This window comes from Oncorhynchus nerka, linkage group LG14 (assembly GCF_034236695.1).
Source record: "Oncorhynchus nerka isolate Pitt River linkage group LG14, Oner_Uvic_2.0, whole genome shotgun sequence".
Classification (NCBI taxonomy): domain Eukaryota; kingdom Metazoa; phylum Chordata; class Actinopteri; order Salmoniformes; family Salmonidae; genus Oncorhynchus; species Oncorhynchus nerka.
Genome location: NC_088409.1, coordinates 62,619,264 through 62,634,166, shown reverse-complemented (window position 1 = coordinate 62,634,166; position 14,903 = coordinate 62,619,264). Strand labels below are relative to the sequence as shown.

Here is a 14,903-nt window from a genome sequence, read left to right as displayed (position 1 = left end):
TCTCATAGTTTCTAGAGATAATAAATGAAAGATAAGCACCTTTGCTAAGAGTATTATTGATCGATTGACTATGACTTTTTAGATCACACAGCAGTGCTATTTGCAGAGTTAGCTCCAAGTACATGTGGCAATTTTTCAGCCATTCCTGAACCTGTGACCAGAAACAAGCTACATATGGAGAGTACCAAAACAAGTGATCTAATGATTCTGTCTCTTCGCGGCAAAATCTGCAGAGCTGGCATGGTTGTATCCCCCACATATAGAACATTCTGTTGGTTGCAAAATGTAAAAAATAGCTCTAAGTTTTGAATCCGGCTTCGTTTTGTATATCAGTTCATAAACCATGTGTCATGGAATCGGTACATCGAAAATCTACTCCAAACTATTTGGCGCAGCTGTATATTAGGTACTTAAATGAAACTGGTATACTTTTTTATTTATCACAATTTTCTTAAACCAATTTTGGTCTTTAATGCAGGACCACAGACAAGTTCCTTACCTTCTCTCCTTTCCCCTTGGGTCCTACATATTTGCGGTAATGCTGCAGTCAGTTGGTTGTAATTTTGGCATTTCCATATATTTTTGTTAACTGCGTGTGTGACATAACTCCACCAGTCCTATCTATGATTTTATTATTAATAAAAATCAAAGATAATGGTTTTTATCGGTTAGTATATTTGAGTTTAACCATAATATTTGTTGTAATATTTGTTCTGTCTTTTCTGGTGGATTAAACTGGAATTGCAGCCAACTTTATTGTTTGTTTTAAAAATAGAGATATTGTAATGAATTTCCTCCTCTTCTTCCGAAGAGGAGAGGCGAAACGGATCAGAGGACCAATATGCGGCGTGGTAAGTGTCCATGGTTATTTTTTAATACGTTAAGATACACATGAACAACTGACTACAACAAACAAGAAATGTGAAACTCAAAACAGTCCTATCTGGTGCAAACACAGAGACAGAAATAATCACCCACAAACACAGTGAAACCCAGGCTACCTAAGTATGATTCTCAATCAGAGACAACTAATGACACCTGCCTCTGATTGAGAACCATACTAGGCCGAAACATAGAAATTCCCAAAACCTAGAAAAACAAACATAGACAACCCACCCAACTCACGCCCTGACCATACTAAATAAATACAAAACAAAGGAAATTAAGGTCAGAACGTGACAGATATTTTGGAGATGATTTCATTTGCAAATAACTGAAAGTGAGATATTGTAATCTGAATAAAGGGAAAAGGGCCATTCTTGAACACGGAGTGAGCCATTCTTACTAATCTGCTGGTGAACCAGTTCAGATTTAACTTTAGTTTTTGTATGATTGAAGGCTTTTGTGAGAGGTTCAGTGCTTTAATGTTTAATCATTTTTGCCCTCCGAGTTCATATTCATTATATAAATATCACTCAGTATTTACGTTTGGTGTCTGAGTATTTACGTTTGGTGTCCCGAAAATTGGGTCATCCTGAGGCTGCACTGTGTGTGTGTGTGTGTGTGTGTGTGTGTGTGTGTGTGTGTGTGTGTGTGTGTGTGTGTGTGTGTGTGTGTGTGTGTGTGTGTGTGTGTGTGTGTGTGTGTGTGTGTGAAGGTGCATTTGTGTGTGTGTCTTTTAATAAAACGGCTTTGTCCACATCAAACACACATAGAAAGGCAGATGAGCCGAGGAAATAGAACGAAGGTAACATCATAAATATGCTTCCTGATTTTATACATTGGAAGTTTTTTCCTCACTACTCACCATTCCTCACCACTGTCTTTTTGACATGGCCGGGGAACGTTCCCGCAACGCTCCCTGATCTCCAGTAGAATGGAATCATTAGCTGTCTGTCACAGTGCGGTAGCGGCTTACCCCTGACCACGGCTAGTTGGTCTACTTCCCGTTAGCTTTGATAAACGTTTTCCCTGTTCCCTGCTCCACGGTCAGGCTTTCCGCGGTCAGGCTTTTCTAACTGTGGAAGACCATAATACTTATGTTAAGAGAGAACTATATTTCTTTCTCTGAAGGCTGTTTGAATGTGAAACTCTGTTGTTCATCTATAGTTACTACCATTACTGAACGAACTAGTCCAATGTTCTGCAAACCTAGTGAGCATGTGGAGTGGTTTTGTCTCAAATTGTTTCCACAGGCTAGAACAGAAATACTTTTTTTCCATAGTCAAATTGAATGTAAGGGCTCTCTCAAATTAATTTAGGATGGTTTATCTCTAAATTCACTATCTGTGTGTTTGTGTGTGTGTACTATGATGTTCCACTATTGAGTGGCCTCAATGCTGTGTGTGTATGTGTGGTGACCCAACTCTAATGTTTTACTGATGTTTTACTATGCTATAGTCCATCCTAGTTTTATTTGGCTGTGTTTCACCACTATCTGTCTCTCTTTGTTTCTGTTCCCTATCCTCCCACTCCTCCTCTCTCTCTCTCTCTCTCTCTCTCTCTCTTTCTTTCTCTCTCTCTCACAATTCTCCTTCTCTCTTTCTCCATATGTTTCCCATCGTTTACCTCCACCCACTAATACACACACACACACACACACACACACACACACACACACATGGCCTTGTTTTTATATCTTTTCACTTTATTTTCTCTGACACACACACGCACGCATGCACACCTACAGATACACACACACACACTCCCTACTGCCTGCTCTACTTCTCTGATTCCTGTTGTTAATATCTCAGGGGCTTATGTGCACCGTGACTGAGAGAGAAAAGAAAGCTCATGTAGCTGTAATCTAGTGCTCCGATTCCAGGCTTGTATATCTGTGGCTAGAGCAAGGTGAAGGGAGGAGGAGGAGATGGAGAGATGCAGAGGAGGAATATAGGTCACTGACAGAGATAGAGGGAGGAAGAAGGTTGATTAAATCACAAAGGAGAGAAAACCTTAGAAAAGGGTATAAAAACAGAGGTATTTAACACGCCATGGTTTGTATGACAGATGCACAGAGAGAAAGGGAGACATTCAGAGAGAGGGAGAGAGAGCGAGAGAGAAACAGGTTGTTTATGCACACCGTCACACACTAATACCCACCCCCTACGCCAGCCCGGTCCCATGTTGCATGTGGACACTGTCATACGGGGTGGTATGTTGCCCTACTAGCTGTGTGTCTGGACAGCTCACGGTAATGCTGGGAAGGAACACACAGTGGGAGAGGACTGTCACTTTCACCGCTGCAGCTTGACTCTCCCTCTCTTTCTCTCTCTCTCTTTCTCTCTCTCTCTCTCTCTCTCCCTCCCATGGAGCAGGATCAACTCTCAGGGAGACACTCTTAAAGGGACAGATCCACTGCTGCAGCTTGACTCTCTCTCTCTCTCTCTCTCCCTCCCATGGAGCAGGATCAACTCTCAGGGAGACACTCTTAAAGGGACAGATCCACTGCTGCAGCTTGACTCTCTCTCTCTCTCTCTCTCCCTCCCATGGAGCAGGATCAACTCTCAGGGAGACACTCTTAAAGGGACAGATCCACTGCTGCATCACCCTCCTGCAGCCTCAGACACAGACACAGGAGAAAGGAGGAGGAGAGAGAGAGAGATAGAGGAGATGGAGAGAGCGAGAGAGAGATGGGTATCTGAGGGGGAGAGAGGATAGTCCCTGCGTCCCTGCGGCTGGTAAACAGACATTTATAGCTGCTGTTTTGTGTTGATAAGGATGACAATGAATAACAGTAATACTATTTATTGGCTTTGAATGTATATCAGAAGCCTACAGTGCCTCACACTGTACAAGACAATAAACATTAAGATGCGGTGAGGGTTGGATGCTGACAAATTGGATGCTGACAAATTCAGCAACACTGTGGTTATGTCTGCCAGCCAAACAGTGGGAGTGGGTTTTAGGGAGGAAGCGTCTGTGATTGAGGACGGGTATAGGTGAGGGAAAGTACTGTATGTGTGTGTGTGTGTGTGTGTTAGGTGTGTGTGTGTCTCCATTAACTCTTGTGTGCCGAGTTGGGCTGGCTCTGTGTTATTGGCCAGCTGTGTGGCGGCTCCTCCTGGTTATTTTGATTGGATGCAATGATAGTATGTCCTCAGGCTCCAGCTGTACGCTGTTCTAATGGTGCTGCTTTGGCTGAAGGGCGCACTCATCACACACACACACACACACACACACACACACACACACACACACACACACACACACACACACACACACACACACACTCCTCCTTCCAATGTAATAACTCTTATATTGTTGCTGTTTCATTCAAAAGGTCTCCGTTGCCAAACATGGAGCGCTGTGCGGAATGTTTACCTTGGTCTCTTAAACAGTGGTGTGCAATATTTTAGTAGTGTTTAAAAAACATGTTTCCTGCCTGATTAGTGTTGTGAATGCAAATCTCAGAGAGACCGAGAGAGAGAGAGAGAGAGAGAGAGTGTGAGGGAGAGAGAGGCATAGAGAGAGGGGGAGAGATAGACAGAGAGAGAAAGGAAAAGAGAGAGACATGAAGTGAGAACCGGGGCGAGGGAGTGGGCAGAACGGGAGGATGACTTCAGTCTACGGTAAACAAAAGAAAGACAAAAAGACAGGTCATTCCCCGACCAAACACGCTTTCCCGTTACAATGTACTCCAGATGTGTCCAGATGTGGGGCGTCAAGTAGCCTCGTGGTTCGAGCGTTGGACTAGTAACCGCAAGGTTGCAAAATCAAATCCCTGAGCTGACAAGGTACAAATCTGTTGTTCTGCCCCTGAACAAGGCAGTTAACCCACTGTTCCTAGGCCGTCATTGAAAATAAGAATTTGTTCTTAACTGGCTTGCCTAGTTAAATAAAGGTACAATTTAAAAAAAATATTTAAATGAAAACATTGGGTGAGGTGCAACTATTTGTTCTTTGTTGAAACTTGGCATGGGCCTATACTGTGTGTGTGTGTGTGTGTGTGTGTGTGTGTGTGTGTGTGTGTGTGTGTGTGTGTGTGTGTGTGTGTGTGTGTGTGTGTGTGTGTTTTTTTACTATCCTTCGCCGATCCCCACAATGAAAAATTATATTTTAGGCTCAGGGGCAAGGGTTAGAAGTTAGGGTTAGGTTAGGGGTTTGGGGTTAAGGTTAGAGTTAGAGTTAGGGTTATGGGTTAGGGAAAATAGGATTTTGAACGGGAATCAATTGTTTGGTCCCCACAAGGATAGTTAAACAAACGTGTGTGTGTGTGTCTGTGTGTCGGTCTGTCTGTACTCAGCCTTGGAGATGCATGTTTTGTAAAGCTACAGGGGTCTAGGCCTATAAGAAGTTAGACGTGAGAGGTTGGGGTGTAAAGGGGGATAGGGGATGTTGTCAAGGTTTCCTTCACTGCCCTCTGGCTGCAGTTTGGTCTGGCAGTGCCAGTGTGCCATCCTCTGAATGCTGGGTCTGTGCTGACTGGGGTGAGTGGCAGGGTGCTGGGTACAGGGGGTTGACACCCTGGCAGAGAGAGGCACGCAGCAACACTGTGACCTCAATCAGATGAGATTGAGATTTCAAAGTCCTCTCCACCCTCCCCCTCCCCCATCCCTCTCACCCCCGTCTTCTCCTCTCCCTTTCTGACACTTTACTTCCCGCTCTCTCATTCTCCTTCTTTCTCTGTTACCCTCTCTTACACTCCTCTCTCGCTCTCACTCCCTCCGTCTATACTTCTCGTTCTCCTCCCCTCTGTCCCTCTGCAGCCTCCTTGGCAGGAGCTCAGCCGTTAGATCACATGACCTCATAGCAAGTCCATTAGATCAGCCCTGAAACTGGAGCAGAACACCCAGAGCCCTGGCCCCTGCCTGGGCTGGTCCCCCCATGTCTCCAAGCCCGCTCCCCTGCTCCTTCCCTGGGGAGACATCTGACGCCAGCTGCCCCTCGCCCCCCCTTCCTGCACCTGCCCCAGTGGGGGCCGCCGGCCAGGTGCCGCGCTGCCAGCATGCTGCCCAGAAACACCCCTCCCGCCTGGCCTCTGAGGGACCTGCCGCTCTTGGCAGAGGCAACATGCCAGCGACACCAGGCTCATTTAAACGCACCACGTAAACAGATCCCAATGTGCCTGTACACACACCCAACCTTACACACACTTTCACTTCCGCCGTGTCATGCCTCACACCTGCTACCCATCCCGTAAGGTGACAGAGCTTACGGGAAGCAGTGAGTGTGTGAATGTGTGTGTCATAGGCTTATCTAATAACCGTGTGTTTGAGTCAGTATATAAAGCTTAGCCCGTGTGTTTACAGGAGGAGAACAGTTCTACAGGGCTGACAGATTGCTTTGGAAGAGCTTTATCGAGATCAGCTGATTATACTTTCTGATCATACTGTTGGAAAGACTTCAACACACCCACTAGACAAATACTTAGTGAAAGCCAGGAGAAAAGAATGCCGAAGCTTGGGGCAAGACCGCCGAGATGCCCAAGATGGTAAGATCATTTGAGAGGATGTCTGTTCCGCTTTAAACTGGGCCGTGCGATATTCTGAGATGTTTCTCTTTCTCTGGTTCAGTTTTCATACTTCGTATAGCGAGAAACTGACTCCCACAAAAAAAAAAAAGACTCATTAGCATTTTTAAACAGGTCTTGTTTTGATAGTGTCATCATGTTTCATTATGAAGATGTTGAAATTACCAATGCAAATGAGGTATTCAGGCTGAATGGCCTAATTAGGTGTGTGTGTGTGTGTGTGTGTGTGTGTGTGTGTGTGTGTGTGCGTGCGTGTGTGTGTGTGTGTGTGTGTGTGTGTGTGTGTGTGTGTGTGTGTGTGTGTGTGTGTGTGTGTGTGTGTGTGTGTGTGTGTGTGTGTGTTTACATCCGGCAATAATTCCGATGTTCAAAGCCCACAGGATGAAAGGACTGTCTGGCTTTGTGGTCTAGCTCTCTACCTGTAATAAACAAATCTAACAGATATAGCTCTGTATAGATATTTAATGATGATAATATGGATTAAATTGCTAGGTTGTAAAGGATAGTAGCGTTTTCACACACCTATCATTCGTTTATCTCCGTTACAGCGTTGTCTGCAGTGGCCCATAGGGACAAACGCTTTCTTTCTTTAAAAAAGGGTTTTTCCCTCTGGGCTACCATAGTTGTCTCTCTCGCTTTCAGAGTAGAGGTGTCATTTCTTGTCACTGTCGTTTCACCCCCATGGCTGTCACGAGCACACAACTTAACACGTACTGACCTCGCCCCCCTGTGTGTCTCTGTCTCCATAGCAACAGGGAGCCCCAGACCCCGGAGATGAATAAGCTGCGTCAGAGCCTGCGCAGGAAGAAGCCCACCTACGTGCCAGAGGCCAGCAGACCTCACCAGTGGCAGGCCGATGAGGAGGCCGTGCGCAAGGGCAAATGCAACTTCCCCGTCAGGGTAAGACTGAGACCCCTGTCCTGGGACCTGGTCATAAACTGACTCTTAACTAAACCTCAACCTAACTATTATTACTCTTAATCTTTTGGTTCAAAATGTTGAGTTATAAGATTCAATTGGTATACTATCTGGGACAGCAGGGAAGGAAGTTGTATTTCGTATTACAAAATCACACCTAACTCTAGCCTTAGATCGAACTTAGTTCTGACTTTTACTTTTACTCTTATCCTAAGTCCCGTGGCATTGTGATCAGTGGAACAGAACAGAACCTGACAGTAATGATGATCCTAGTTCTAGTGATGAGACTTAGCTGTCTCTAAGTCTTTCTGGAGGCCCAGTGGATGGGGAGAGATCAATAGTGAATAGTGCCTAAGGGTGGATGGGGAGAGATCAATAGTGAATAGTGCCTAAGGGTGGATGGGGAGAGATCAATAGTGAATAGTGCCTAAGGGTGGATGGGGAGAGATCAATTCTACCTCCTCCCTGGTGAAACTGCTGCGTGATTCTCTTCCACCCCTTTGTCTGAGGTGATTTGCCTTCTCCCCAATTAAGCATTATACGACAGCCCAACTGCATTGTGGTATATAAGCACGCTCTTAGTAATTCCACTCTGGTTCCCCAAAATCAGCTGTAGTCTATGCGTAGGATAGATGGATCCTTATATGCAACTTTAACGAACAGAATAGTGAAGGAGTACTATCAGAGTGCTGCTCTAGGGCAGTAGAGAGGGGAACAGTAAGAGAGAAGAGGCAGATAAAAAGGGACACAGGGGAGGAGGGATGGGGGAAGTGAGGGATGAGGGCAGCGATACAGAGGGTGAGTGAGATTGAAAGAGGGAGGGGGGAGGGGATGGATAGATAGGAGGGAACATTTCTAATGGAAAAGACCCATGATGGCATGCTTCAGATCCCCAGCAGGAATTGCTAGCAGCAGTCATTACCCCACTATCAACGCCTCTCTCCCCCTCACCAATCTGTCTCTCCTAGCTCTTCAGCTGCTTCCTTCAAAACAAAACTATAGTTTACCCAATTGTATGGCCCACTAGGTTTCAATTAAGAAACATACTGTAGTTTTAACGAACCGCTAGCTTGCGCTAGGCACATATTATCGACCTGATGTTATGCGGTCTAGCTAGTGGTTTGTAGTAAAGCTGCTAGACTATAACACAAACGCCAGTGGTGACACTTTGTGGGGATCATTTTGAACTGCATGTAATTACACCGGGATGATACATATCATGAAGCAAACAACTTGCAACTTTATTTCAAGCAACATGTATTTTGAAATGAAATCACAATGAACCTCAATGTGTTCCTTTCTGCACTAGCTCATGACAGTGGTATTTGCTAGTAATGTCTCTGTCCCGTGCATGTCATCCTGTTTGTCTGTTTTATTTGGTTGTCACATGGTTTTGGTAGGATAATGGACGCTGCTTTGTGGGTATGAAGTGCTGTTGTGGACAGGGTTTGCATCCTAGGTCAGCCATGAAGGGTTTGTTACACCCACACCAAGGATCAAGGACATCGGCTTCAGATCTGTGCAATATCATCAGACAAAATGAGTGACAACCAAATAAAACAGACAAACAGGGACTGTTCAATGACCAGAAAACACACTATACTTCATTCAAAGAATCAACACTTTATTTCATATCATACAAAGAAGAAAGTGAAATGAATAGTGTCTAATACAAATAATCGGCTGAATGTCAGGGCTGAGCTGGAACCGAAACCTGCACACCCAGTAGCTAGATCTCTAGCAGCAAGGTTGGCCATGCATGTTCTAGGTCTATGCATTGTTATTTTTAACAGTATTTTTGTAGTCTTACAACCAATTCTAACAGTAAACCAATAGTATACAGTACCAGTCAAAAGTTTGGACACACTTACTCATTCCAGGGTTTTTCTTTATTTTTACCATTTTCTACATTGTAGAATAATAGTGAAGACATCAAAATTATGAAGTAACACATATGGAATCATCATCAAGGTCTCAGCTTAGAGAGAAGAAGCCTGGTGAGGTATTGGTCTGTCACATGTTATTAAGAAACAGTATTGGCCTCCCGGGTGGCGCAGTTGTTAAGGGTGCTGTACTGCAGCGTTAACTGTGCCACCAGAGACTCTGGGTTTGCGCCCAGGCTCTGTCGTAACCGGCTGCGACTGGGAGGTCCGTGAGGCAACGCACAATTGGGCTTGCGTCGTCCGGGTTAGGGAGGGCTTGGCCGGTAGGGATATCCTTGTCTCATTGCGCACCAGCGACTCCCGTGGCGGGCCGGGCGAAGTGCGCGCTAACCAAGGTTGCCAGGTGCACGGTGTTTCCTCCGACACATTGGTGGATGCGCGCTGTGTTAAGAAGCAGTGTGGCTTGGCTTGGTCGGGTTGTGTATTGGAGGACGCATGACTTTCGTCTCTCCCGAGCCCGTACGGGAGTTGTAGCGATGAGACAAGATAGTAGCTACTAAACAATTGTATACCACGAAATTGGGAAGAAAAGGGGGTAAAAATTAAATAAAATAAAAAACAGTATTGGTCTGTCTGGATGAATGATTCATTAATTATGCTAAATTATGCAAATATATCTTGCCTGTGTATAGCTGTATATAAGACAACTGCTAATGTCCATCTGCCCAGGCAGAGCTCCTGATTGGCATATGGTGCATTGAATTTGTTGGAACCTCTGCAGCGTGCTGACAATAAACAATAATTCATATAAGGTTCATATAAGAATTTACACCACATGTGACGTCACGACACGGATTACTTCTGCCTGCGGAGCTTTCCAGTGGGAGTCTGCGAGGAAAACCGGTGGTGGAAGCGTGAGGGAAATTCCCATCTGACCTAAAGAGGCCGAGGACCCGTCCAGACTAGATCCTTACTGTGAGCTGCCCAGAAGGAGACACATCATAAGAATTTCCACGAAAGGACTATCATTTGTTTTTCAGCAGGACAATGACCCAACACACCTCCAGTCTGTGTAAGGGCTATTTGACCAAGAAGGAGAGTGATGCAGTGCTAAATCAAAATCAGATGACCTGGCCTCCACAATCACCCAAGCTCAACCCAATTGAAATGGTTTGGGATGAGTTGGACCGCAGAATGAAGGAAAAGCAGCCAACAAGTGCTCAGCATATGTGGGCCCGCTGCGATGCTTCTTTGGGAAATCTATAAACATTCATTTAAAAAATATATATTAAACCCTGGTCGTCAGGACCTTCCCATCCGCAAATACTATGGTAATTCTAACTTTAACCTTGAGAAACTAGACCAGGGGTCTCCAACCTTTTTCCAGCATGAGATATTTTTTTTTAATGAAGCTAGCTACTCATTTTTCATAGCTTTTAAATAGGCACATTCTTCTCTTCTACTTTACCCTGCAACTCATCCCCGGATCCTTGGTGTACAAGAGATGCCATTATAACTGGTAAAATAATGGTTAATGAACTGTATCTGGCATGACAGGCCCCATGAAATTATCTTTTGTTTTTTCCCAAAATTCTATTTTTGCTGTTTTATTTTACCTGGTTTAGAATTGTTTTTATTTTTGTTCCTCTCAACAGTTAATTATTCATAGAGAAACAAACGAAAATGGATCTTCTGAGTCCATGTCAATGCGTAAATCACATCAGGAGATTAGATTTTTGAGTGTAATTCCACTTTAATTGCGCATCTAGCAAGAGAGGAATGTGTTGGCACAGGGTTTCTAAACACAGAGGCGCAACATCGCAAGACTTGCGGGAACACTTGTGAAATAGACCAAACAGACCAGGCCAGGGTTTGGGGATTGGGACGTAAATGAGAGAAGTGAAAAACTCTTCCTTAGTTGTTAATTGTCTTGAAATCTAAAGGCACGTCCTAGATTCGACCCAATGTCTTAAGTAGTTGAACATGTTATAACACCAACCTCGTGAGAGACGAACTGACACGTTTTCATTTTGGTCAAAAAACGACTTTACATCGAAATAGTGCCTTTAATTTGATGGCCTGCACATGTGCAGTTCGGCGTGCGATGACCGTCAGAACCGATTACGTGTTTCTACGCATGAGCTTAGCTACCCGATGTCGCCATGACATCACCTACAACTGTGTTCGGGGAGTCTTATCGGAGAAGCAGATTTAGCTTATCTTCATATTGTACTGTCTTTGGTGTCGGTCTAGCAATGTTTATGTTGTTAGGCCTACTGCTGCATCACATGTCATGGTCGGAGGTAAAAAAACAAACAATGCCCACCCAATTGATACAACGAATCATGATATAGTTATGTGAGGCAAGCTTACTTTGCAGTTAGCATTTAATTGAGGTTATTGGGGAAAGTCTTTCTGTCTACCCACAAAACAGTTATCATTAGCATCGCTATCTGGCTTCATGGAGTGATAAACAAACGCTCACACAAAACAGACAGTCTGGCAATATCGCTGGATGTTAATTGGCAGATATGATTTTATGTTTGGCTTTTTAAGCCAATAATGGCACACCTGGGGTGGGATAATGTAAATGTGGGTTTGATTGGATAATAGCTGGGAGTTTTATGTTTATGACTGTTTGTAATGGAACAAATAAAAAAATGCATGTACTTTCATAATTGCTTGGCGAGCTACTCATAGCTGGGCTCTGAGCTACTGGTAGCTACTGGTAGCTCGTGATCTACCCCCGAACTAGACTAAGTTAGCTAGCATAGCTTGCGTACAGCCGCAACCGAACAGCTGTTGTTTACAAACGCACCGCAAGTTCTTTGGGGTCCTCGTCAAAAAGCTGTTAAAAAGGTCTATAAAAATCGTACGTTTATTGGTCGCTTACACAGATTTCCAGGTGTTAAAGCAGGTGCAGAGAAATGCTTATAGAGCTAGTAACAAGGCGAGCGTGTCTTTCGGTGCTGTCTTGCTACAAGAGCATAGTAGCAGTTGTTTGGAGCACCTAGTAGTAGTGTTTGGAGGCAGGCCAAAGGCTACACAAGGTCTTTCTCTCTCTCTCAATTAAATTAAATTCAAGGGACTTTATTGGCATGGGAAACATATGTTAACATTGCCAAAGCAAGTGAAGTAGATAATATACAAAAGTGAAATAAACAATACAAATGAACAGTAAACATTATAGTCACAGAAGTTCCAAAAGAATAAAGACATTACAAATGTAATATTATGTCTATATACAGTGTTGTAACGATGTGCAAATGGTTAAAGTACAAAAGGGAAAATAAATAAACATAAATATGGGTTGTATTTGCAATGGTGTTTGTTCTTCACTGGTTGCCATTTTCTTGTGGCAACAGGCCACAAATCTTTCTGCTGTGATGGCACACTGTGGTATTTCACCCAGTAGATATGGGACTTTATCAAAATCGGTTTTGTTTTCGAATTCTTTGTGGATCTTTGTAATCTGAGGGAATTATGTGTCTCTAATATGGTTATACATTTGGCAGGAGGTTAGGAAGGGCAGCTCAGTTTCCAACTCATTTTGTGGGTAGTGTGCACATAGCCTGTCTTCTTTTGAGAGCCAGGTCTGCTAAGGTGGCTTTTCTCAATAGCAAGGCTATGCTCACTGAGTCTGTACATAGTCAAAGCTTTCCTTAAGTTTGGGTCAGTCACAGTGGTCAGGTATTCTGCCACTGTATACTCTCTATTTAGGGCCAAATACTATTCTAGTTTGCTCTGTTTTTTTTGTTAATTCTTTCCAATGTGCCAAGTAATGATCTTTTTGTTTTCTCGTGATTTGGTTGGGTCTAATTGTGTTGCTGTCTTGGGGCTCTGTGGGGTCTGTTTGTGTTTGTGAACAGAGCCCCAGGACCAGATTGCTTAGGGGTCTCTTCCCCAGGTTCATCTCTCTGTAGGTGATGGCTTTGTTGTGGAAGGTTTGGGAATCGCTTCCTTTTAGGTGGTTGAAGAATTTAACGTCTCTTTACTGGATTTTGATAATTAGCGGGTATCGGCCTCTCTCTCTCTCTCTCTCTCTCTCTCTTTCTCTGTCTCTCTCTCTTTCTCTGTCTATCTCTTTTTCTCCCTCTCTTTCTTTCTATCTTGATCTCCCTCTCTCCAATGTTCCCTCTAAACTGCACGTGGGCACAGAGTTCCCCAGGTTGCACAGAATAAATATCAGCGTGCATGGAGTAGCACGAGATTTAACTTCACTCAGCATGTCCCTTTCCTGTGGGAATTGAGATGGAATCAACACATTATTAGCCACTTTCAATGCCACATACCGAAACAAAATTAACTATGCAAGACTGTATGCAAAACTAACTATACAAAATATTTTGTTGTAGACAGATTGCATTGGAGTAGGATTCTATTGCATTGACAAGCACATACTCTACACAGACTGGTGCAGCATAACCAATCAGAGCTGCAGTATGCCTATATACAATGAGACCATTGCCATATATGGATCTGTGCCATTCACCTTGAACTGGACTGTTTTTACAGCATGAGCAGCCATGAGTAGATACACTTGTTTTGAGATGAAAGTGAGGGCTACATGTAGCCACGTGTGCACATTTTGTTAATGTCCTTTCCTAGTTAGTGAGTTAATAGCCCAGATATAGATAATTTGTAGTCAGCAATGCTTCCTACAAGAGCACGAAAGGTTTCTAGACATTTTTGAAAAGCAAGTCAGGTAAAGAGCTTTTTTTGTCTTAAAGGGGCATTATTGTATTTTGAGACAGGCTTCAATAAACTAAGTAGCCAATAGGCAGAGGGTAGCATCATTTGTCTAATTCTCTGTAATAATGGTATGGGAATGATGATGCATTTTATATTTTGTAAAGTGGTTTCTTGCATTAAACATTTAGTTTCAGTTTCAACAACAGTTTCAGTTACCTACTTGTCTGAAGGACATTTTCTCCATTGTTTTGATGTTTGGCCACTTTCTTAGGCCTACGTTAGGATCAAATAGCCACAATAGCCACTTGATCACTGTTAAAACTAATTTAAAGGGAGTACAGCCTCGGTGTTCACAGTAATCGTGCACCGAGAGTTGCACAGAATTTTCACAACTGTTAAAGTTTGCGCTCAGAAGACCTGAAATTTGCTCAGTGATGAAATCTTTTTGATGGAACATTGCCTCTTTTTCTTACCCCCCGCTCTCTCTCTCTCCCCCTCTCTCTCCCCCGCCCTCTCTCTCTCTCTCTCTCTATCTCTCTCCTTTTCTCTGTCACACACTCACTAAGCCACACATAACTCTAAATGGGGTAAATAAAGTGACTCATGCTTTCAAAAGGCCTCTGCGGAAAAATAGTATACAATCTATTTGAGGCACCTTTTCGGTATGTTTTCCACTCTGCTGGCTTGGCTCAGAGGAATGGGTTTATATTTGACAAAAAACATTCTGGCAACCTAATTGTCTCTCCAAGGGCCTCCGACGCACCACAGGGAACTCTGGGCGACTGGAAATCTAATCCTGTAAAAGGACTCTATCCTCCATCATTCATCCTCATTATTAGCAGCTGACACAGTCTGGTGGCTCACTTTGAAATGGATTGGCTTACACTGTTTTGTGATCATGTGAATGCAGAGGAGATGAACTACATTGCATAGGGTACTTGGGCATATTTGTGTGTTCATGCAGTTTGTAAAAATCTTCATAACAGCCTTTGCATCTC

At 43.7% G+C, this 14,903-nt stretch overlaps 1 protein-coding gene across 3 annotated transcripts in view; it reads left to right on the top strand.

Moving 5' to 3' along the window:
* Positions 1–14,903, top strand: part of LOC115141634 (numb-like protein) — a 73,501-nt gene that overhangs the window by 43,288 nt on the left and 15,310 nt on the right. For 2 of the 3 annotated variants that reach the window (XM_029680685.2, XM_029680684.2), the window contains exon 2: positions 7,162–7,312. In XM_029680685.2, the coding sequence (XP_029536545.1) occupies positions 7,187–7,312 (126 nt within the window). In that variant the 5' untranslated portion in view covers positions 7,162–7,186. Of the gene's footprint in view, positions 1–3,460; positions 3,621–7,161; positions 7,313–14,903 lie in introns of those variants that run through there. The other variant, XM_029680686.2, reaches the window with a different exon arrangement.